The sequence below is a fragment of the Trichosurus vulpecula genome, chromosome 2 (genome assembly GCF_011100635.1).
Source record: "Trichosurus vulpecula isolate mTriVul1 chromosome 2, mTriVul1.pri, whole genome shotgun sequence".
In the NCBI taxonomy this organism is placed as follows: domain Eukaryota; kingdom Metazoa; phylum Chordata; class Mammalia; order Diprotodontia; family Phalangeridae; genus Trichosurus; species Trichosurus vulpecula.
In genome coordinates this window covers 8,163,252-8,188,357 of record NC_050574.1, presented here as the reverse complement: position 1 = coordinate 8,188,357, position 25,106 = coordinate 8,163,252, and the positions used below count along the sequence as shown (strand labels likewise).

The following is a 25,106-nucleotide window of genomic DNA, read 5'->3' as shown; positions in this document are numbered from 1 at the left end:
TAGGTCTGAGTCAGGAGGTCAAAGAGGTCAGATGGCCTACATGTACTCTGACTGACTAGCCTTCAAAGACCAAGAAGTGGTCTTTGATGCCACCATCATGCCATGATTCCTGGTTCACTCAGCCCTCTAGAGCCCCCCAAAGGCTGTGCTCTCCTTCATGGGGAGACTTCTCAATTGGCCCAACCCTTCTTTCCCTACTGCTACTTTCTGGCCATTTTGATGCCATTCTCTCCCAATCTCTTTCCTCCTTTAACTCTGGGAAGCACAATCACAACTTTGGCACTCGTATCCCCAAATCTGACCACCGTTCTTTCACACAGCAAGTAGGTGATGGTTTTTAAAAGTGAATTTTTGAGAAAATGGGACTGACTCCTGTTGATGCTATACTGGATGTCCTGAGGTCAATGTCCTCAGTGTCCCCTTCAGTACCTCCCTCGCCCACTCTTCGAGAAAACTCATGGGACTCACTTCCTGTCCTGTTATTGTCTAAGAAGGCACAAAGCGCTTGGCAAATGTTGATTAACTACCTGTCTGTAATCAATCAGCTACCCATTCCTCTGGACGGGTGTAAGCAGTTGTGCTGAGGACCTTTGTAACAGACCTTTCTAACTCTAAAGTCACATTTTATTTCCTTTTCCCTCTCTCTGTCCTCTAACCTGATCTTACCCAAAACTGCTTTGTAAGCCTGCCCAGAAGACCTCAGGGATCCTACCCAAAGGATGGGTCACGTAGCTCAGGATGAGAGCCTGTCTCTATCTCCTCAGTGGAACTGAGACACACACATATCCATCAGGGAGTGTGTCACACACTTGAGTGGATAAATAAAGCATAATACACTGTCTGTGTGTAATCTGTGCTCCCTTACTCAGCCTGTCCCTGGCAAGGACTCTGACAATTCTTATAACAGGATCAAAGGAGATAATATTTATGTGGCTCCTAGCACCTAGCAGACACCATGTAACCAGCCCCTCAACACCTTCCAGTCTTCTTATGCCCTGGTCCTCTTCTCCTCTCTGACCCAGGACACTGGCCTCCTGGCTGAACCTTAACCAAGACCCTCCATCCACTGACCCTGTGACTTCCCAATGGCTGTCTCTCATGCTTAGAATGTCCTCCCCCTCACCTGAGTCTGGCTTCCTTCACATGTCAGCTAAAATCTCACCTTTTGAAAACAAGATGTTTCTGGTCCCTTCCCTCTCATAGCGCCTCCCATCCATAATGTACAGAGCTTGTTTGCACACAGATGCTGACATGTTTTCTCCTAATTAGACTGTGAGCTCAAGGAGAACAGAGATTGTTATTTTTTTAAACTTTCTTTGCACAACCAATATTTTAGCACAGTGCTAGGCACAGAGGAGCCACTTTCTAAATGCTTATTGACTTGACCTAAAAAATGGAAAATGAGAGGGATTCAGAGAGACCTGGGAAGGCTTGTGTGGCCTGAGGCAGAAGGACATGAGCAGAACCAGGAGGACAATTTCTGCTCTGCTGACAGCACTGCAAAGGACAAGCTAAGTCTAGCAGGATAAAGTTTCCTTGGCTCTCTGTGATTCCACCTTTGCTGATGCTGGTCAGGTCTGTGGATGGACTGCACTCACCTAGTACTTTTGGGACATGACAGGCAGCCCAGACAAGTAGCTGATGCAACCCCCAGAGCCAGGCCCATTCCGGGCAAGCCTGGGGGACAGTCACCAACAGGTCAGAGGGGCAAGATGAGGCCCAATGGAATGGTCAGCCAGCAGAAGTAGAGTATGTCGCGGAGCCCTTGTGCAGACCTGCCTGGAAGCTGCATGTGCAGAGCTAGCTCCCAGAAGGCAGAGAGATCTCTGCTTCGAGAGAACATGGCAGAGAGATCTTGCCTCCAAAGGAAGAAGGCAGAGAGATTTCAGCTCCAAGGGTTCCTGCTTCCTGCCAATCAACCCTGGGTGAGTCTTTTCAATCCCTAGGGTCCTGCCATCCTCTGCCCTGCCCTTTCAGAAGGGAATTATGATCTGCCAATCTGTGCCTCATGATGAAATTAATTTGTCGGCTACTAGATTAATGGCACTTTGTTTCTGGCCAGCTGTTCTGTTGTTCTCAGGGTAGAGACTGGCTCAGTAAAATCCTGCCAACACCTCTACCTTCTGCTAGGACCCCTCTGCCCACCTGCTCTCCACCCCACCTGAAAATGGATGTCCTTCAAGGAAGAGGCTTTATTTCTCTACCTGTACAGATGGTTTGTGCTTTACCTCAGCATGCACACGCATGTCCAAGTACACACATGTATGGGTGGGAGACAGCATGGAGCAACAGGAAGCAAACCCACTGTCCACTGGCCTTAGACTGCTGAGTCCTGGGTTTAGATCTGGTCCCTGCCACTTATTGCTGCTGTCGCTGGAATCAAGTCACTGTCATTGCCTGGGCCTCAGCTGGGGTGGCAGGAAGGTCCTTCTAGGACCTCAAGCATGTGACCAGTTTTGCTAATTTAACATTCCTTCACTAAGGCTTCATTCACATTCACTGTGGGCCAGCCCCTGGGGCCCCAGCAGGACTGGGTTCAAGATCACAGGGCCTTCATCTGAATCCCTGGAAGGGAAATATGGATGGAATCAGGAAGACCTGAGGTCCAATCGGACCTCAGACACTGACTGGCTGTGTGACCCTGGTCAAGTCATGTCACCTCTGCCTGCCTCAGTTTCCCCTTCTGTAAAAGGGGATAAAGCTTCTTTGACTCTCTTGGATTCCACCTTTGCTGATGCTGGTCAGGTCTATGGATGGACTGCACTCACCTGGAATGAGGGTCTCTGGCTCCCAAGGGCCATTCTCCTTGGTTCTAGGCTCTCTCCTAGGAATAGGCTTTGGTCCTCAGCAAGCAGGGCCTGGGGAGAGAGAAGAATCTCAGGGTGAGACAGACACTGACTTTGCCTTCTCTTCCTAGGGTGGATGCTGGAGTGACAGAAGGTGAGCCCTAGGAAGGCCCTGCCCTGCCCTTAGAGAGACTCTACTACAGGAGGAAGGAAGCAGGGAGGGTCACCTTAGGAAGTAAACTTCTTCTAAACAGGAACAGAACTTGCCACCCTCCAGAACTCTTTCTGCTTGGCCTCATGCCCCTCCCCTATCCTACCTACAGGTAACCAAGAGGCAGAAGGGGGTTGGGATCCCAGATGGGATGAGACCAGTCAGACCCTCAATGGCTCCAGACCCAGAACTCTGCCTCCATCTGATACTGTGGGTGAGATATGTGGGTCAGTCAACTGTGATCCAATGGTAAAACTGGAGATGGCACCTGCCAACAGGATTGTACTGTACAAGTCTCTAACCTGGGCATGGCCAGAGGCAAAACTCAGCAGGTCAGAGGCAGTTGTGCAGCAATCAAGGAGGGGTTTATTTAATTCATTTCAGAGGCGGGGGGAGGTTTGCAAACCTGAAGTCCTCTTTTGGGGAGGGCTTCCCCTGCTGTGGGATAGGCAAAGTTTACACCCATGCAAATCACAATTGGGCTGGATCAGGACAATCATTTTTAGGTCTTGAGTTGCCATTTCCAGGGCAGACTTATGCAGGGCACTCCTGGGTCCTGTGGGAAACAGTTCTTAAGTTGATTGTCTCAAGTCTTGAAGGTCATGGTTACTTTGTGGGGCACAGAGCCGGTGTTCTGTGGGAAAAACAGGTTTCACAGTCTCTGATTCACTACACTGAACTTAGAGAAGTACAGGAATGTCCAAGTTGTCAAAAGTTGATCTATCACTTTGAGCTGCTGTGAGTCTGACTCCCAAGCCAGAATCCCCTGGGAAAATCATAGTTCTGATAAACCTAGGTAGTTAGTACATTCATTACACATATCATATCGATTAATATGAGAATCATAAACCCCTTTAAACACCCTAGGACCTTTGGGATGTGACAGGGAGCCAGGACAAGAAGCAGGACAATCCCCAGAACCAGGGCTTGGAGGAAGACCCAGTCCTGGCAAGCCTGGACTCACCAAGAGGTCAGAGGTGGAAGATGAGGCCCAAAGAAAAGGACAGCCAAAAGAAGTGGGGTGTGGGGAGGGGCCCTTGTTCAGACCTTTCTGGCACCTGCATGTGCAGAGGTGGCTCCCAGAAGTCAGAGAGATCTCTGCTCTTAGGGAAGAAGGCAAAGATATGTCACCAACAAGGGAAAAGGCAGAGAGATCTGAACTCCAAGGGAAGAAGTCAGAGAGATCTCAGCTCCAACAGAAGAATGCAGAGAGATCTCTGCTCTGAGGGAAGACAGAAAGACTTCACCACCAAGGGAAGAGGACAGAGAGATCTCAACTCCAAGGGAAAAAAATCAGAGAGATCTCAGGTTCCAAAGTAAAAAGGAACAGAGATCTCACCATCAAGGGAAGAGGGCAGAGAGATATCAGCTTTCAAAGGTGAAAGGCAGAGTGACTGACTTGAGCTCCAAATGTAGAAGGAAAGCAGAGACCTTAGATCCAAATAAGGCAGAGAGATCTCTGTTCTGAGAGAAGAATGCTGAGGATTTCTGCTCTGAGGGAAGAAGGTGGGGAGATCTCAGATTCCAAAGGAAAAAGACAAAGAGATCTCAGCTTCAGGGAACACAAAGTAAACTTTCTTCTGAGGGAAAAATGCAGAGAGACCTTAGTTCCAAAGCAAGAAGGCAAAAAGACCTTAGATCTCATGGGGCTTAGACTGTGGGAGCCCCCTTGAACTCTCCTTGAATCTTCCCACTAGATGAGGCACTTGCCTGAGGCCATAAGCCTTTCATTATTGCTAAACCCAAATCTCTAGGCTAGGTTACTCTTAGCCTAGCCCACCACTGTCTGGCTAGTTTCCACCCTTGATCCTATCAAAGTGTCTATGCCCAAATCTGTTACTCTCAAACTAGCCTAGCACCCCTAAAAACATAGGTTCCCTGACCAGGAAACACTGCTAATGCCCAAAATACCAACAAGCCAGGTCATGATTGAATGAATTTGACTCAAGCCTTCTCACAGCTAATGAAAAAACAAAGTTTATTACAGATTCACCATATTGGGTTGTCTTAAGAAATCTCACCATTTGCGATGCTCCTTTTCACAAGCGGGCCAGATTCCATCTGATGTAGATGGAATCCGAGCACCTACATGTAGGCAAGATGAAACTTATATACGCAAAGATTGTGGGAGGGATCTAGGGTGGTCCTGGCATGATGGGAGGAGGGGTTTGGGGAGGGTAGACTGGGGTGAGGTCAGACTCTAGGAACCAAAAGAAAGGGATTAAGGGTGGGAAGTAGTGGCAGGCTACCTGGAAATAACAGACATTGTAGGGCTAGGCTAGTTTAAGGGTAACAGATTTGGGCATAGACACTTTGATAGGATCAAGGGTAGAAACTAGCCAGACAATGAAGGGCTAGGCTAGGTCAACATTAACCTAGCCCAGAAATTTGGGTTTAGCAATAATGAAAGTCTTATGGCCTCAGGCAAGTACCTCATCTAGTGGGAACATTCAAGGAGAGTTCAAGGGGGCTCCCACAGTCTAAACCCCATCAGATCCCACAGAAGAAGGCAGAGAGACCTTAGCTCCAAAGGAAGAAGGCAGAGAGACCTTAGCGCCTATCTGTTCCCAGTCAACCTGCTCTGGCTAGGTCTTCCTAATCCCAAGACTCCTGCCCAACCCTGCTGTCTATCTTCTAGAGTAATTGCTTTCCTCCCCAGTCCTCCCAGGTTTCCAAAACATCACAGGGAGAGAATTCCATAAGGGCTGCCACCCACGAGGGTGATCATCTCAGAGAGCTCCCCCCGCCACTGCTCTCCCACCTCTCTCCCTCCCTCAGTTACCCTTCTCTGGGCCTCTAAACCTCCTCAACATAATCATTTCTACATATTACTAACAAAACTCAGTAGCAAGAGATAGAAAGAAAATTCTTCGGGAATAGAAGTTCTTAGGGAAAACACAGTTAAAGTAACTGTAGACAATACAATTATAAAATATTTGGGAGTTTATCGGCCAAGACAAACCCAGCAACTGTATAAACAGTCATATCAGTAGCTCATGGGTAGGCTGAGCTAATATAATAACAATGTCAATTCTACCTAAATTAATTTGCTTATTCAGGACCATGCCAATCAAACTACCAAAAACGACTTTATAGCCGTAGAAAAAATCATAACAAAATTCATCTGGAAGAACAAAAGGTCCAGAAGATCAAGGGAATTAAGAAAAAGAAATGCAAGGGAAGTTGGCCTAACTGTAACAGATCGTAAACTGTTTCATAGAGCAGCAATCATCAAAACTACATGGTACTGGCTAAGAAACAGAGGGATAGATCAATGGAATAGGTTAGGTATACAACACACAGTAGTCAGTGACTATAGGAATCTACTGTTTGATAAACCAAAAGACCCCAGCTGCTGGGATAAGAACTCACTGTTTCACAAAAACTGCTGGAAAAACTAGAAAACAGCACGGCAGAAACTAGGCATAGACCGACATCTTATATTTTATATCAAGATAAGGTCAAAATGGGGACAGCATTTGAAAGACTTTAGAACTGTGATCAATACTTTGATAAACCATGAGTCCAAAAGAAAGAAAAACATTCCACTCACCTCTTCAAAGAAAGGTAATGAATTTAAAATGCAAAAAGAGAAGAGCATTTTCAGTTATGGCTAATGTGGGAATATTGTCTGCTAGACTATGAGGTTTTGTAGAGAATTGGTTTTGAGTTGTTTTTTTGTTTTAAAATATTTCATTTGATCAATGGAATAGGGAATAGTGAAAAAAACAGTCTGATTTTAAAAATACTTGTTACTTGACAATTGAGATAATAAAAACTTTGAAAAAAAGAAATGTAATTGGGCAAAAGTAAAATATTATTTAAATGAAAAAAATAAATCAAAATAGGAAACTAAAAGAAAACAGAATTCTGAATCCTGAATTCTCTCTTCCCCTTCTACCTTTTCCTGATTGACTGTTAACAAATGTCAATTATACATGTGAAATCATAGAAAACATCCAAGCTATTGACTTTTTTTTCATTATTCTCTTGCATCACTCTCTCTTCCCACTTTTTCTTCTTCTACCTCTCATATGATTTTTAAGTTCCCTTTTGAGCTGTTCCATGAGTTCTTTCTGGGTTTGAGAACATTTCTCATTTTTCTTTGGTGTTTTGCCCATAGGTATAAATTTTGGAAGTGGTATTTTATTAAAAAAAATCCTCAAAGAAGAGTAACTGCATCATTGGATATAAGTAACAATCCCATAGAAAGCTACAAGTATAAGTGAGCATATGCCTCTTCTGTCACTGCAAAGAGTCTGAGTGAACTACACACATTTTCCTTTTCCTAACTTGCCACTGGAATTGCATTTGAGCTTTGAAAAATGTCTTTGACATTTTTTATATAAGTGGGACGTTTTCCTTCTTAAAACTGGAAATGGAGACATGATCAAACTCATACTATCATCACATATATCATATGTATTTATGACTGTAATTACTGATCCCCTGGAACCCTAGTCATTGAGGAAGATAGTCCTGGGTAAGCAGATGTTTCCACATCCCAGGGGACATCTGAAAGATGATCAAACCAAAATGCCATATGAAAGTCTTGGGCAAATGTTCTCTGGAAGTGTTTGGGGATGGAGTGATTCAGTATCATCCCCAGACTTTCAGAGCTGGGCCTCCCTGCCTCTTCCATCTGAGCACTGCACACCATTCAAAGGACAGCTGTTACTTGTTACTGAGCCTTGTTGTCAACTGAGTTTCTTTCCAAGGATCCAATCCTGAACCAGAAAGGACTGCAGAGGGCATTTTACTCCTTACCATGAGGCCCAGGGTGGATAAGTGATCCAGTATCATACAGGAATTACATGTCAGAATTATAAAGTAAACCAGGTCATCTGACTCCAGAGCTGTGCTATTCTTACTGCACCACACTGCCTCCCTTCCCTTCCTTACCCCATCATTTCACTGTCCATCTGGATACAGGATAAATAGGAAAGAATGGACAGAGGGAAGTTAGTAGAATGAAGACGAGCAGGAAAGGCTTCCTGCAGAAAACAGGATTTGAGCTGTAACATGAAGGCAGCCAGAGAAGACAACATTAAGAGCAGAGGAAGGAGAGGGCTCCAGGCATGGGGGGACAGCCAGAGAGAATGCCTGGAGCCATGAGAAGAGTATGCAAGGTAAGGGGGAGTAAGGTGTAAGAACGCTGGAAAAAGGAGTAGGGAGGTAATGAAGGAACCTGAAATGCCCAATAGAGCCCTTTTTATTTGTATTTGGCCATCCCTTCTACTTCTCTGGTTCTCACTGCTTGTGCCCTACCTTTTAGTGACCAATGAGTCCCTTATCATGCTTAGATATTTTAAGAAGAACTGACTGGTTCACAGAGATTTCCCATTACGTGTATACAACTGGAAATGGATGGTCATCACCTTGCATCCAAGCACTGGATCCTCCTAATGGACACAGGCTTAGGGCTCTTCTTGGGACAAGAGACTTGGGGGAGAACCTGCTGGGGAGTCACAAGGGAAGAAAAATGCTAACTCTGTTTCCCATTTAAGTTGGACACATGTTAGTGACCCATGCTAGAGGGGAAAAAATGAATACAATTGTAAACTCTTGAGGGACCAGTTGTGGTCCTCCTTAATGCTTCTCTTTCAGACAGTTAGCTTTGTAAGATGGCTGGTCACCCGGGCCAGAATTCTGGGTACACATTGGCGCAGCAATATAGTATTCCCTTAACTGAGCTACATAGAGCCAAAGACGGCACAGGAAGCATGAAGTCCCTACTCCACCCTCCCCAACCCCAATGTAGAGTGGATATATCATATTCCACATTATCCACAAGCATCTGGATTGATAGAAAGATTGCATGGATTGTTGAAAGAACAGTTAAGTAATTTAAGTTCTGATAATTCATATCAACACTGGAAGGATAAATTTGTTCACTGCCTTACATAATTTAAATAATAGACCATTAGGAGGAAGTACACATCTAGCCAGAATGATGACGCCAAATCTGCAAATTAGAAGACAGCAAACACATAGGATCCAAAATACTGAATATTGGACTGTGAGGGAAGATGTTCCACCACCATGTATCCAGGAATACCTGGTTCAGCAGGATATGATTTACACTGTTTAGAGAACTTTTGGTTGGATAGAACAGACACAAGAAGAATCTCTACAGGGATATGTATGAGAATCCCTAAAAATAATTTGGACAGGTATTACCTAAACCAGGATTAGCAGCTCAAGGAATACATGTATTAGCTGGAGGCATGAAATGCTACTTCGTGATATGATGCTCTGGAGCCAGAGAATGATACAATATCAGGCCAGGCTCCTCAGACAGAAGTGCACCCCATACTGTAAAGGTGGCAAGAAACCCAAGATAATAATATGATGTGCAAAGAGGTTTTGGAGGATTCTAGACAACAGGAAATCTCAGATATCTTGAGGTTTACCCAAGGAATGGGAGAATTGTTAATATCTTGGATTGTTAGAATCAATGATGAAGGGGCCATAGGAGTATCTGCGGATAGTGTGGCCTGTATGAAATTCATAAGCATTAGTCAGAATCCTTTTGTAATGCCAAGTTTTTAGGGATTATCATCTGCAAGGGGGTAACAAGACACTTAGCTTTAGCAGCAGAGTATCCAAAGTACTCGATGTGGGCCAGTGCAGATAGACCCTGGTATTCACTTAGGAATTGTATGAGAAAGTTAAAGGAGGAGTTAATGAAGACTGCTATTATGATGGGAAACAAAGATGCATACTATGACACTCCCTTGGGAGTCTCTCATAAAAATTTGATAGTTAAGACAGCTCCTCCTGCTTATAAACACCTAATTCTGACTCTGATAATTGGGGAAGTAGGGCACCCTCTTTTGGGGGTGCTAGATAAGATTTCACATTCGGTGACTTAGGGAACTGGGGAAATGATAAATTTCCTTGAGAGAGAAGTGTAAATAACCAGCAGATGCAAAGTCAGAACAGAGTGACAAGAAAAACAATGTTTACTGCTCTACTGAGAGCAGGGGTAGATTTTGGAATGATAGATGGTATTCCAACCTAATGAGCCATATAAAATGTACTGAGATAAGGGGCTTAATAGCAGATGAAATAGAGAAAAACTGCCCCTACAAATCCTACAGATTTTGAACTCTTGTATCCAATTGAGTCACACCTTCAGGGACACTTGGAAATAGGCTGAGCCCCAGCTCGGATTAAAAAACACAAAAACAGGGGGGAAGGGTAGAAATGGGGAGACAATTTGTAATTCAAACTCTTGTGAAAATCAATGCTGAAAACTAAATATGTTAAATAAATAAATTTAAATTAAAAAAAAAAACCACAAAAACAGGATTACAGATCCCACATTAATCTGACTACATATTGGAAAAACAGATAAAATACTATGACTAGGGCACTGATCAACACTGGGGAGGAGGCCACCTTGATTTATGGCAATCCTAACAAGTTCAGGCATAGAACTCAGGAATGGCTGAAATATCAGCCAGACAAGTCCAACTAATGATGAAAATTGGACAGTTGCCTAAAAAAGAATATGTCATAGTTATCATACCTATTCCTGAATACATCATTGGAACAGATATATTGAGAGGTATGACTCTGAATTTACCTGAGGGGAGGTATCAATATGCAGTAAAGAAAATAGGAATTAGTACAGTTTTAGTGGGAAAAGTAAAAATGGACTCAATCACTTTACCTGAACCTTCTGAAGTGGTTACTTTGAAGAAGTATTATGTACTAGGTGGGAAAGATGAAATTGTCAATACTATATAGGAATATGTTGAAGCAAGAGTGTTAGTCCCTACAACCACTCAATGGAATAATCCTATATGGCCAGTATGAAAGTCAGATGGAATGTGGAGAATAACAGTGGGTTATAGACCCTTGTATGTTGCTGTTCCAGATACTATTACCTTATTAGAAAAGATCCAGAAATTTGATGGGATTGGTACACAGTTCTTGATTTAGCCAATGCTTTTTTTATGATCTCACTAGACTCTAAACAATGGGAACAATTTGCTTTCACTTGGCAAGGCCGACAGTATACTCACAGCTTACTCACTTGCCACAAGGATATCTGCACAGTCCAACTATTTGTCACAGGACTGTGGCTGAACATTTGGATGAATTAAAGTTATGTGATATACAGTTTATCCACTATATAGATGACATCATGATACAGGGAGAAAATGTAAAAGAAGTGGAAAAGAGTTTGACACTACTAATTGAGCATATGAAAAGCAAATGATGGGAAATTAACCCTGCAAAGATTCAAAGACAAGCTCAAACCTTAAAATTTTGGGGGATACAGTGGAATAAAGAACTGTGACAAATTCTCCCACAAGCATGACAAAAGATTCAAGATTTTCCTGTCGCCAACAACAAGAAAGGGGCCCAAAAGTTTGTAGGACTGTTTGGATATTGGATATACCACATTCTGCATTTGGGACAGATTTTGAAACCCTTTTATAAAGTAACTAGGAAAAAGTATGAATTTGACTGGGGACTTGAACAGAGTAAAGCTTTTGAAGAAGCAAAGGCAGCTATACAATTGGCTCTGGACTTAAGGCCTATGCAAAATGGACCAGTGGATTTACAAGTGACTGTACAAGATGAATATGCGAACTGGAGTTTATAGCAAAAACAACAAAGCTGAAATGTAACTTCAGATTTTGGTCAAGGAAATGTCCTTCATCTGGAATCCAATATACACCTTTTGAAAAGCAGTTGTTAGTTGCATATTGGGCTTTGGTAGAGGTGATATTAAGCCCTGGAATCCTGATTATGACTTGGGTAATGAGTATCCCAGCTTCCCACAGAGTTGGACATGTGCAAGAGGCTACCTTAATTAAATGGAAATGGTACATTCAGAATAGATCTAAAACAGGCAAAAGTGGAGTTTCTGCTGTACACAAATTTATAGCAAGCATAGATACTAAAGAAAATAATAAACCCCCTGAACCAAAGAAACAATTGGTACAGTTTTTGGTAAAATGGAATGAGGGATATGATGGATTAACTGAAGAACAGAAGAAACATGCATGGTTTACTGACAGAACAACAAAATATTTGGGCCATAAAACACATTGGAAAGCAGTAGCCTATAACCCACATACTAAGAGAACTTTGGAAAGTACTGGGATAGGTGGAAGTAGTCAATATGCTGAACTTATGGCAACACATCAAGCTATCAAAACAGAACAAGGAGGACAGTGTCATGTATTCACTGATTCATGGGCGGTAGCTAAGGTTAGGTACATGGATACCCGTGTGGAAAAATCAAACTTGGGAAATTCATGGTAAAGAAGTTTGGGGCAAAGAATTATGGGAAGATATATGGGATATGTCTTTGGTTATTAATTTGTCAGTTTTTCATGCAGATGCTCACATGGCCCTCACTATGCCAGAATGTGAGTACAATGCACATGCTGATCCACTAGCAAAGATTGCTACTGAATATATTGTCCCTACTCTTGACACTAACTGATGATCCAGTACTAGCAGAATGGGTGCACCAAACAGCCAGCCATTTGGGGGTCCAGGCTACACACCGGTGAGCACAAGATCGAGATATTAGTATCTCCCATTCATTGTTAAAGCAAGTAGCAGAGGAATGTCATATATGTCAACTGGAAAACGAACAAACTGTTCCTTGGGCAGTAACTGGAGAGAGGAAGGGGAAAAGTCCCAGCCCAAATTGAGCAGATTATATTGGTCCCCTACCCCAAGATAAAGGATGTAAATTAATATGTATTTGTGTTGACACCTATTCAGGTGTACTGGTGGCTTGTCCTTATAAGAATGCAATTCAGAAAAACACTTCTAAAACTCTAGATATCATAAGTCTATATTAGGGAACTGCAAGGCAGATTCAAAGTGCCAATGGGTCACATTTCAAAGGTAATGAGGTGAAGAGATACGTGTATTAAACAATATAGAGTGGATATATCATATTCCATATTATCCACAAGCATCTGGGTTAACTGAAAGAATGAATGGATTTTTGAAAGAATAGTTAAGAAAATTAAATTCTAATAATTTGTATCAACATTGGAAAGACAATTTTTTCACTGCTTTATGTAATTTGAATAATAGATCATTAGGAGGAAGTACACCACTAGCCAAAATGTTGACCCAAATCTGCAAATTAGAAAATAGCAAACACATTAGATCTCAAATACTGAGTATTAGATTGTGAGGAAAGATGTTCCACCACTGTATCCAGGAATACCTGGTTTGGCAGGACATGATTTATACTGTTTATAGGACCTCTGGTTGGATAGAAAAGAGATGAGAAAAATCTCTACTGGGATATGTATGAGAATCCCTAAGAATCATTTTGGACGGATAATCCCTAAATCAGGATTAGCAGGTCAGCGAATACTTGTATTGACTGGAGTGACAGATTCCAATTATCAAGGAGAAATTACTGTGAAACTCCAAAATTGGAGTAAAGAACTCATACAGTTTTATAAAAATGATAGAATAGCTCAATTGATTATTATTCCTTGTGAAACGATACCTCTTGTGAAAACCGACCCTCCTTCCAAAATAAGTATCAGAGGAAAGGAAGGGTTTGGTTCTACTGATAGAATAAAATTGGAAGCTAAAGTATGGGTAAGTAAAAGTATGGGTAAAATGGAAGTTGGGTGATATTTCAAAGGCTGAAGAAATTAAACCACATGGGAAGGATAATACTGTTACTTGTTTATCCAGGAGAAAATGATTCTCACATTGTATCTTTGACTCATGTACTCTATTGAGAATGAGGCTGAGCATGTCCTTGTTTCTTTTTGGCTTTTGTGTGTTAAATTTGTGAGATTTATTTCCTTCAAGCTTAGTACCATCCTCCTGCAGATGCCTAATCAGTTAAGCCAGATGTCACCCACTGATGTGTTTGGATGTCACCTCTGAAGCTGTCCACAACTGTGATGTGTCACCACTACTAGACCTGTCCATGACTGTGATGTTTCATCCCTGGACCCAGTGTCAACCAAGTTCCAGAGGCCAGCTTGCTAGAGAACTGACTTCTCGAATAGGACTCTTGACCTCTTGGGACAGGAACAGCTCTGCATCCAATTTCAGCAGGAAGAAGCTATGGAGGAAGAGACCTTCACTCCTTACCCCAAGATTGAGCCCCATTTATTGAAGGGAGAATAGATGACATTGTTTTATATACTTATTTTGTAGTATCCCCGTTATATTGTTATAAAGTTCTGTTGACACCAGTTATCCCAAAACTCCTATTGCTCGCCCCATTGAGCTATGTAATGGATAAGAAAGATCTTGGGGCTGAATGTAATGACAATTTAGATTTGAAGACCTTTCCCACCTATTAATAGACCATGTGAACTGCTTATGCCACAGGGAGCCTAAGTCACATGTGGTGGGAGGTACTTGCTGGGAGGAAAAGGAAAGTGTGTCACAGGAAATAGAGAGAGAGCAGTTAGAACTGAGGGAGAGAGAAGAAACAGGTGAGCTAGCTATGCTGTGAGTATGTTAGTGGGAAGGTCTCAGCAAGGGGGCAGAAGGCTTACGGCATGGTGAGATTCCATGCTGTGATACTGTGTTTCAAGTTCTTTGCTGTTATGATAAAGTGGGCTTACTGATTGGGGGAGTTGGTTGCTGCTTGGATGGGCTGGACTTACTGGTTAGGGGATCTGGTCCTCTGGTGTTTGAATAAATATTTTACTTCTTCTACCTTCTATATGGACAGTCTCTCATATTTTGTGATACAGAATTACATAGGCACATTCACAATTATCATCAATGTTGTGTTTATTGCCTTGCTAATACAGGAAGGAGGTAATAAAAATATCTCTTTTTGTACAGAATATGGTGATATCCATGGAAAATCCCAAAGACTCAACTACAAAGTTAGCTGAAACAAGTAACAGAATATAATGTAAACTCATATACATCATCAGCATTCCCACAGATCACCAACAAAACCTTGCAAGAAGAGATAGTAAGAGATACCCCACTTAAAATAACTCTAGACATATCCTGTGGGTATACCTGCCAGAACAAACCCATGGATATAAAGATTAAAAAAAAATACAAATAAATCAGATATAAATAATTAAGAGTGATATTAAGTCTTCGTGGGTTGGCATGGCAAATACAGTAACAATGGCAATTTTACATGAGTTAATTTATATCTTCAATACTATCCCAATTAAATTATCAAAACCTTATTTTACTGAGTTAGAAAAAGTAATAAAATTCATTTGGAATAATAAAAGGTCAAGAATATGAAAGGAACTAATAAAAAAGGAATGTAAAGGAAAAAGGTTTAGCAGAACCTGATCTTAAAACTGGTACAGGCTAAGAACTAGAAAGGTAAATCAATGGCACATAGTAGATATACAATTTACAGCAGCAAATAGAGAAAGTAAACTTCTATTTGACAAGTATAAAGACTTAAGATTTGGGGATAGGAATTCATTATCCGGTAAAAATTATTGGGAAAACCAGAAATATGGTGGAAATTGTACTAGACCAACATTTTGCATTATCTCTCAAGATAAGGTCAAAATGGATACATGAGCTATACCTAAAGAGAGATATTACAAGAAAATTTGAAGATCATGGAACATGTTACTTATTAGACTTATAGACAGGAGAACAATTTATGGATAAACAAGAGATAAGGAAGAGAATGAGGTGTGAAATAGATAATTTTGGTTAGGTTAAATTAAAAAGGGTTGGTACAAATAAAAGCAATGTAATGAAGATAAGAGAGAAAGCAGAAAATTGGTGGGGGGGATTTATATGCAGTTTCTCAGATAAAGTTATCATATCTCAAATATAAAAAATAGACAAAGATCTTTCTAAAATTTATAAGAATATGAGTCATTCCCCAATTGATGAATGGTCAAAGGATATGGACAGGTAGTTTTCCAATGGAGAAATCCAAACAATTTATAGTCAAATGAAAAAATTTTCTAAATCTTTATTGAGTAGAGAAATGCAAATTAAAGCAATCTTGAGATATCATTTTAACACCTATCAGGTTGGCTAAAATGATTAAAAAGGAAAAGTGACAAATGGAGGGGATGTGGAAAAATTGGGACACTAATTCATTGTTGGTGGAATTGTGAAGTGATTCTGGTGCCCAGAAGTTCTCTTCCAATGATCATTCTCAGGTTTGGAATCCTATGAAATCCACGAAACCACCACCAACTCAATCATGAAGTTTTAAGTTGACATATGTAAGGATTTGTATGCCATTACAGTATTGTCTGGTGATACCACCATGGACCTAGGCAATGCTGACAGAATGCAGAAAGAGATTACAATCTTAGTCCCCCAGCAGAATGAAAATGAAGATCTTTGCCCCACCTGAGCGCAAATATCCTGTCCACTTTGGAGTCTCCATCCTGGCCTCTCTCCACCTTCCAACAGATGTGGATCAGCAGGCAAGAGGTATGATGAATCTGGGCCCTCCCTTGTCCACCAAATGTTTCTGAATGGACTGTGTGTTTTTAAAAATTTTTTTGCTCTAGTCAAGGAGTATGACATGAATGAAAAAATTAAATTTTTTATTCAGATAAAAAATGAGATAGGCATGCTTTCTGGAGAAGAGGGCACTTGACTCAGGATTCAAAAACTGGAAAGGTGAAGGTGATGAGTCCTCCAGGTACATGGGAGGTAATCATCCTCAAAGTTCTAATGTGGTCTTAAGGACTCTGATTGTACATTTTGACAATGATCATTCCAAACACTGTATAATGCATTGTTAGGGAGAGCTACTTGCCTCTAGGAAGGCTGTCCTGATTTACAGAAAGGAGCTATTTAAGATAAATCCACAGCAGGGAGAGGAGGATGGGGTGGGGGAGGTGCTAGTACATGCTTTACCTGTAAACCTTGGGGGAAAAAAACAACTTTGTATCTTCTGCCTTAATGCTTGTTCTTTTTCTTTTTAATTGTCAGAGGGTAAGTGAAATGGTCCCCTATATTCCCTCCCTGCCCTCAACACACAGGTGGAAAGGAAGACTTTACCATCTCCTCCAGAGTATTATGAGGTCGGTGACAGGTACTTAGGAGAGGGGAGAAGATTTACTTGTGCTCTGTTCAAAGACTAGGTCAAATAAAAGCAGGTACTTTAAAGAAAGTTAAAGAAAAAGAATTCCAGAGAGCTGCTTTCTGGAGTACTTTAGAATGTTTCCTTTTTGATTTCTCAGTCATTCCTTGAACCACTTGCTAACTTACATCATAGGGTAGTTATAAATAGCAAGCCTGAAGTCTGAAGGACCTGTATGTACAAAAATATTTGTAGCAATCCTTTTTGCGGTGGCAAAGAATTGGAAATCAAGGAGATGCCCCTCAATTGGAGAATGGCTAAACAAATTGTGATATATGAAGGTAATGGAATACTATTGCGCTATAAGAAATGAGGAGCAGATGGACTTCATAAGAACCTGGAGAGTCTTATATGATCTGATGACAAGTGAAGGGGGCAGAACCAGAACACTGCATACAACCAAAGACACATTGCTTCTATGAGGACTAACTCTGATAGCCTTGGCTCTTCTCAACAATGTTCTAAGACAACTCCAAAAGACTCATGATGGAAAAGGCTATCCACATCCAGAGAAAGAATTACAGAATTTGAATGCAGATTGAAGCAAACTATTTGCTCTCTTTTTTTAAATTTTATTTTATTTTTGGTTTTGTTACATCTTTCTCATGGTTCATGTCATTGGTTATAATTCCTCTCTACAATTTGATTATTGGGAAAAGAATTTTAATGTCAAGGTATATGTAGAACCTATACCAGATCACATGGCTGTCTTGGGCAGTGAGGGGGGAGGAGAAGGAGTGGGAGAAAATTTGGAACTCAAAAACTTATGGAACTGAATGTTCTAAAGTAAAAAAAATTAACGAATTAATAAAAAGAAACATAAAAGAGCAATCATGCTATCTTTAGCAGTCCATTCCATAAGATATTAACCTTACTTTTGCCAAATGACAATTTAGTCCATTCCAAAGTAATTTTACCCAAGCAGGGTTATAAAATATAAATCACAACTCCTTTTATTAACATAGAAGAATTTAAGGCAAAAGACACTTCATTATTACAGTTTTTTAAAGATTTTATCACATTCATTTAAAAAACTCAATAGGGAATTGGCCCCTGTACCATTTTGCAGCATCTAAAAAAATTTCACATAACACTATGTTTTTAAAAGCATCTTCTTCCAATGAAAAGGCGTCATGTTTCTAAGCATATGTCTAATGTTCTTCCCAAATTCCACCAGAAAACCACTCGTCTAAAGAATATAGTGTCTGTTTGTTTTTAAACACGATTCGGAAACTTCTCAAGTCAAATTTCATCTATTAGATAAAATCTTGTCATCCTTAGAAAATCATTCACATGACCTTAGATACAGCATTTACTCCAAAGTCCAGTAACAACAGTCAACGTTTGTACTGTGCTCACTATGTTAAGCACTTTAGACTTATTTAATTCCTCCAACAACCCTGGGATATAGGTGCTATCATCACCATCATTGCTATCCCCCTGTACATTCCAAGGCTGGTCAAATTCTCTAATATTCTAGCATTACAATGTAGCTTCTAAACACAACTTTCTATCAAATCAACGTTTGATTTTTAACAACAGGTGGCAATACCTAAACTTTTTTCACGTGCGTCTCATGCTGTCAGGGGGCCCATTTTCAAAAAAATTCTTGCTGATGCTCCCAGCATCCACACTATGTCCTTACTACTTTGGGTCACCCAAAGACTCAAATCAAATCTATTTATTTTTCAGATTTAACCTTATCAGCGTGCCTTCAGGCATTTCTCAAAAAATTCCCAACTGTTTTAAGTGGGATCAAAACTGAATTTAAATGAACAGATTCCCCATTTACACTCACTGAACTGTGAATTCCCCTCAATGAAATACAGATGTGTAGTTACTAATGGTGATGATTTAAAAATCTCAACTCGCACCAGGGCCGTTAGCTGCTAATATTTCAAATTTCAGGACCCAATATTATCAATGTGCTTACGCTTTATTTTACACGCACACACACACGCGCGCACACACACACACACGCACACACATTAAATGTGACTCAGTTTTTAGTTGCTTCATACTTTCGCAACAAGGTTTTCTCTCTCTGGGCAGCTTGGGCTCTAGAAGCAGGAATCCATTTTGCGCTTTTCTTTTATTCCTTGGGTGACTAAAGGTCCCCTGTACAAGCTGTTCCCCAAAGTGACTTCTGCACTCACCCGGTACGTGCTGGTGGCCGCAGCGCAGCTAGGTGTGGCCCCGCCGCTCCCGCCGGGTCGGGTCTGGTCTGGTCCGGCCCCGCCGCTCCCCCCCGCCGCCGCAGCAGCACCGCCGGGTCCCCCGCCGCGCCCGCCGCCCCCGCAGCACCGCCGGCTCTGGCGTTCCTCGTCAGCAGAGGTTCCCTCGATCTTCCCCGGCTCGCACACCGACTCCCCTCACTCTCCCCGGGGTAAAAGTTCCCGTGGCTGGGGCCCAGGCCTTGCCGCTAGTACTCAGGGGGGACCCAAGCCCGGAGGTGTTTACTCTTCACCGGGAGGAAACCTCACCTGGGATTCTTCCGCAGGTCTGCTCCGATTGTCCCAAGGGCACCCTGGGCTTCTAATGTTCGCCCTAAGGTGCTATTTTATCCCTTTGGTGGAAGAAAGTCTTCAGAGCTAGAAATTTTCAGAGCTACTCCGCCATCTTCCCAGAATCCTCTGCGGAAAATGACCTCCCACGCCACGGCAGAATCTCTTTAGAAGAGAGAAGCCAAAGTAGACCCCCGAAAAGTATTCATGCCTTAAGAAATACAGAAAATGAGGAAGGACTAGCTCAATGTACCGGTCATGAATGCAAAAAGAAAAGGGCTGAATCGTCAGAAAGACAAAAGAAAGGGGAGAAACAGGGAAAGTATTTTCAAGGGAAAGGCGCAGGAAAGGAAATTCGAAGAAAATTTGAAGGGGAAAACGATAACTGAGGGCAAGAGGAAGAGGAAGAGTTAAAGACGTAGATAAGAGTGAAACATTAGAAGGGATGAATAAGCAAAAACTGTTTAACGTGAGAGGATGGGAGATATAAACCTAACTCATAACGTTAAGTGAAAGTTAAAAAAAACCCACCAATGTGTGACATATAAGAAAACCAAACCCTATGTCTCTTGTTTACATGAAACACGTTTAAAATAATTTAAAAAGACACAGAATAAAAATAACGGTCTGATCAAAAGTGTACTGCTTCTTAGGTGACACCACAAAAGCAGGATTCCAATCTGGCTATCAGACTCAGCAAAAACAGTCACTAAAAACGTGGAAAGAGATAAGCAAGGGAAGGACGTCATTCTGAAGGACCCACAGATAGCCAAGCAATAGCAACACTAAAATGCTAGGCTCCAAATGCCTTAACATTTCCATTTATGAAGAAAGCAGGAACTGAAGGAATAAGAGGACCCGGTACCATAAAAGTGACAATACTTTAATAGTCCTATCGATCCTGGATTTAGTCTCACCTAACGATAAGAAAAACAAAGAAGCCCTGAGCAGGATGCCAGAGAGACCAAAGCAGAAAGAGTTAAGGTGTCTTCTGAATGGGAACTGCTCAATATACATCTTTCTCAACACCATGTAGAACTTCTACAAATATATTTTGGGGACAGAGAATAGAGGAATGTTGCCCTTCCTTATACATATTTGCAATGGGAGTTTTGTTTTCTTTCTCAATGTGAGGTGGGTAGGTGAGGCATATGAAATTTTCCCTGATGAAAAAAAATATTATTTAAAAATAGAAGTAAGCACTCAGGTAATTTCACAACTCTGGCTAGCAGAATTCTTGATGTAACATCTATGTAAAAAAAGTATATAAAATTCTAACCACATAAAACTTAAATGTTTTAATAAAATAAACGCAGACCAAATTAAAAGAGAAAATGTAGTATGCGGGATATATGAAATATTACATTATAAGTGACACCAAAAATCATTTCTATCCATGATAGGGAGAGAACTGACATCCATGCGTACCAAGGAGCCAATGGCAATATATGAATGCTGAAAGGAACAAGAAGTTTTCCAAAGTCCTGACAGCCAGAAATGACACACGAAAACATGCTCCAAAGCACTGATTAAAAGTGAAAGTCATAGGAAAATAATTTTATCATTTCTTGTCATTCCTCCAAAACTGGAGAAAATGACAAACAGGAAACCATCACTACTCGATTTTTTCTAATTTTGAAAATCACAAACACGAAATAAAATGAACATTTTTATATACACCATAAACTAGAAAAAGAGGATGAATGAGACAAATGTGGTTAGCTTGGATTTCTTTTTTTAGTAATAAAGAATTCAAAATAATACTTTCAGAGCATTCCTTCTGTTCTTTTGCATGTGTTATTACATCAATTTCTTTCCTTAGTATTTTGGGGTGTGGAGGATCAGGAGAAGGACAATCCTATTGCTAGTATTCCTCCCACTGCCATCCTTTCTACCCAAAATTGAAAAAAAAAACCAATCCAAAAAATATATAATGGAAGCACATAGTCAAGGAATGCAAACTGCCACACTGTCCATTTCTAATTTGCTTTTTATTCCATATCTTCTATCTATCACCTCTTGGTAAGGAGACAGGTTGCACAGATCTTGATATATCTCTGACATGCTGGTCAACCATTACAATGGTAAGAGGTGGGACTTCTTGCCAAGTTGTTGGCCTTCATATGTATTATGTCAGCAAATACTCCCTGTAGTCTCAGTTAGCCCACCCAGCTGTTCCAGGTTTCAGTGAAATTGCCTGGGTTTCATGCCACGTTATTGTTCCATAACATTCATATACCAGAATTTGTTCAGTCTTTGCCTCATTAATTGTTTGACATCACATCTTGCTTTCTAGAGCTTGGACATACCAAAAGGAGCCGATATCAATATGTTTGTACACTTCGGATCCTTTCCTGTCTTGAAAGGTATATGCCCTCTAGTGGTATCACTGAGTCAAAGATTTTGTGATTTGGGGGAGAACTTCACAGCTTCAACAGGAAATTGATGTTATCTGTTTTCTCTTCCGTTTTTAGTATCTTTGCTTTTCACATTTTCATTTGGATGGGGGTTAAGTGGAACCTGAGAGTTAATTTAATTTGCATTAGCTAATTATTAATTTGGACCATTTTGGCTTTGGCTTTTTTTTTAATTGCATTTATTTCCTCCTCTAATGATCTCACCTCTTGACAGGAAAAAAAGAAAAAAAAATACAAAACTCTTGTAACAAGTACATAATTAAGGAAAACAATTCCAATTCCAATATTTCTTTTGCTTGTTTTCTTACCATCTTTACCCATCAGAAAAGCTTTCTAATTATTAGTAAATTGGATCAGTGATTATAGATGAGGAGTTTTTTCTTATAATCATTGATCATTAGCATTTCTTCCTTTGAAAATTGGTTATTCAGAGTTTTGGACCACATCTATTGTAGTCATTCTTTATATGCTTGTATAAACCCAGTATCTGTCCTTCATAGATGTTGGACATGAGGACTTTGTAAGGGAAACACATTATGCATTGTGGTTTTTTGATGGGACAAAAATTGCTCACCTAAATTCTTTGTGATCCTTTGCATCCTGAGTGTGGACATCAGCTCTTCCAATGCCCATGAATGTGTTTTCCTCAAAGTTCCTCTAACTTCTTTGTGGTTAGCCTTTCTAAGTCATGTTCACACAGGAGCCTGAGTGGAACTGAGCTCCCTCTGGGGTCTGGGTGCACAGTTTATGTAGCCTTTTAACAGGAGCTCATGCCACTCCATCATCATTTCACAACAGGACAGGAAAAAAAAAATGTCTACACCAGACCACTGTTTCAACAATCTGGCCAGCAGCTGCTGTGGGGGGTGTGAAATCAACAACAACCAGCTCACAAGAATGCTGCAAAAGCCTAGATTCTTTTGATCTGCTTTACTAAGGAAAGCAACGTTAAGGGGTTGACAATCTCACTTTAATCCAGCATACAAATACCATTCACTTAGTTCAGGGGGAAAAGCCAGCACCCTGAACCTCAGAGTAAATACAAACAAATTACAAACATCCACAGACAGACCAAATACAATTCATAGTTACCATAGTTACCAACATCTAAGTTCAGTGGGGGAGCTCATAACAAGGGCAGGCCCACCACTGCTGTGGGTCAGAGCCCTGGAAAAAGAGAAAGCCAACCCCTGGTTTTATATCTTTTTCAGGGTTAAGGGTGAGTCACACATGCGACTCACCCACGTGACCTAAAATCGTCACAAAGAGGTGACTTAAACCCACGTGGTCTAAATGCCTCTGATGTCACAAACATGTCACTCAAACCCATGTAAACTAGGCTTTCCCTTGAGGCAAGGAGGAAATAAAGGCCAAACTCTTCAAGGGCACTTGGTTGAACTAAGTGCTAAGAGCCCATTTTGATTGCCAACACAACCACTCTCAGCCTTTGGCTTTCCAGAAGAATCTGTCTCCACCAAAGCCTGGGTAGAACACAAGGGGCTTCCCTACATTAGATTAAATTATTTACAAGCCTGGTGGGGGGAGTAGGTGGGGGGTGGGTGGGAAAGAACCCCCCCCCAGCTGCCTAGAATAACAATCTCTTTATCAGTAACATACTTCCAAAGAAAAACTGAACTTACAGTCAGGACTTTGGAAAAACTGGGGGGAGGGTAGTGGAGGACTCTGAAGCAACAAGATATTGGTTATTAATCATAATTTTTCACATCTCCTAGCTGCCCTCCTGAATAAAAGACCTGAGTTCAAGTTCTACCAAGACATTGTTACATCCATTTCGGAAAAGTTCCTAGACACTCCTGTGTAATAATTTGGCCTTTTTCACAGAAGCCAAACCTTTTAAAAACCATATGACCAATATAAATGGGATATTATGGCACCTAATCTGACCCCCTAATGCTACAAATTGGAAAGTGAGGTGATAAGATCAAATACAAGGGTGCTGTAGACCTCACAATTCTTCTTAGATTATGCCCCCTTTCAGGCACAGGCTCCACTCACTGGTCTTTCTGCCCCATCTTCACCCTACGACAAACAGATAACAATGCCCAAGCTCTGCTCCCTCCAGCCTGGAGGGCTCTTCCCTTCTCCAGTGGGACTTAGTGTCCTTCGAGATGGCACTCACATCTGATGGGGTGCTTAGCTGCTTGTGGTTGGACCCTAATTCTAATAGCTTCTGCTTGGGTGCCTGTGCCTGAATCCCAACTCCAAAACCACATCCAGCTCTAAAATCACATCTCTCCCTAGCTTCAAAATACTCTCTTTGGCAGTTTCTCTCCCTAATCCCACCCCAAAACACCTAATTGATATGTTTCACCCCCCAAATCTATTATAAAACCTTTACCTGCATCCCTGTAAGGTTGCAGGTTCCCCAAGAGCTCTTGCCCGCTGTAAAGCATAACAATAAACTTTTGCCAACTTGACTTAAAGATTGCTTGCGTCGGTGAATCCATTCCAGACGACCTTGCCCTGCGGACTTTAGTTTGGGATTCCTGAATCACTGAGTTTTTTCACCCTCAACATTTCTGGTGCCCAACGTGGCTGGAACAGTCTGAGGTCTCAGCCTTCTCTGACTCAAGGTAAGCCTCCCCTTTCCTCGCCCTGTAGATGGGTTTTCTCCCCTCAAGCACCCTAGGCACTGCTTGAAGGGACGGTTGGTTTGAGCCTTCAACAGGCTTGGGGTCGGCCTTCGTCCTGCCCATCTGAGGAGGGACGCCGTGTTTTGGGGAACACACTGTATCTCGCTTCCCTTTCTGGAAGCTGATCGTGGTGAGCTACGGCTACGGGGGCTAAAGGGACCCTTTTTGTTTTTAAGGCTTACGGGCAATAGGCATGGGTCAACCTCCTTTCATCCCCCGAGATTCGCCCCTAGAATGTCTCTTAAAAAATTCGGTCTTCAGGACCTCAAAAAGAAGCGTCTTGTGCTCTTTTGCAACACTGCCCGGCCCCCGCACCTCTGGAGGAGCCGGCCATTTAAGAGGCCTGCGCGGAGCTCTGCACTGCACCACCATCCTACAGCCGGATCTCTTCTGCCGCTGGGAAGGGAAGTTTACACAAGTTCCCTACGTCCAGGCTTTCAGGTGCCTTTCCCAGGACCCAGAACTG

The 25,106-nt window shown here is 41.6% G+C and overlaps 1 protein-coding gene across 1 annotated transcript in view; it reads right to left on the bottom strand.

The window, feature by feature from the left end:
- LOC118836183 (zinc finger protein 2 homolog) overlaps positions 1–24,835 on the bottom strand; it is a 35,151-nt gene extending 10,316 nt beyond the window's left edge. The window contains exons 1-3 of the mRNA XM_036743544.1: positions 24,823–24,835; positions 19,222–19,436; positions 2,769–2,858 (exon numbers count right to left, since the gene is read on the bottom strand). Coding sequence (XP_036599439.1) covers positions 2,769–2,858; positions 19,222–19,436; positions 24,823–24,835 — 318 coding nt within the window. The remainder of the gene's footprint in view (positions 1–2,768; positions 2,859–19,221; positions 19,437–24,822) is intronic.
- Positions 24,836–25,106: the final 271 nt, after the last annotated feature.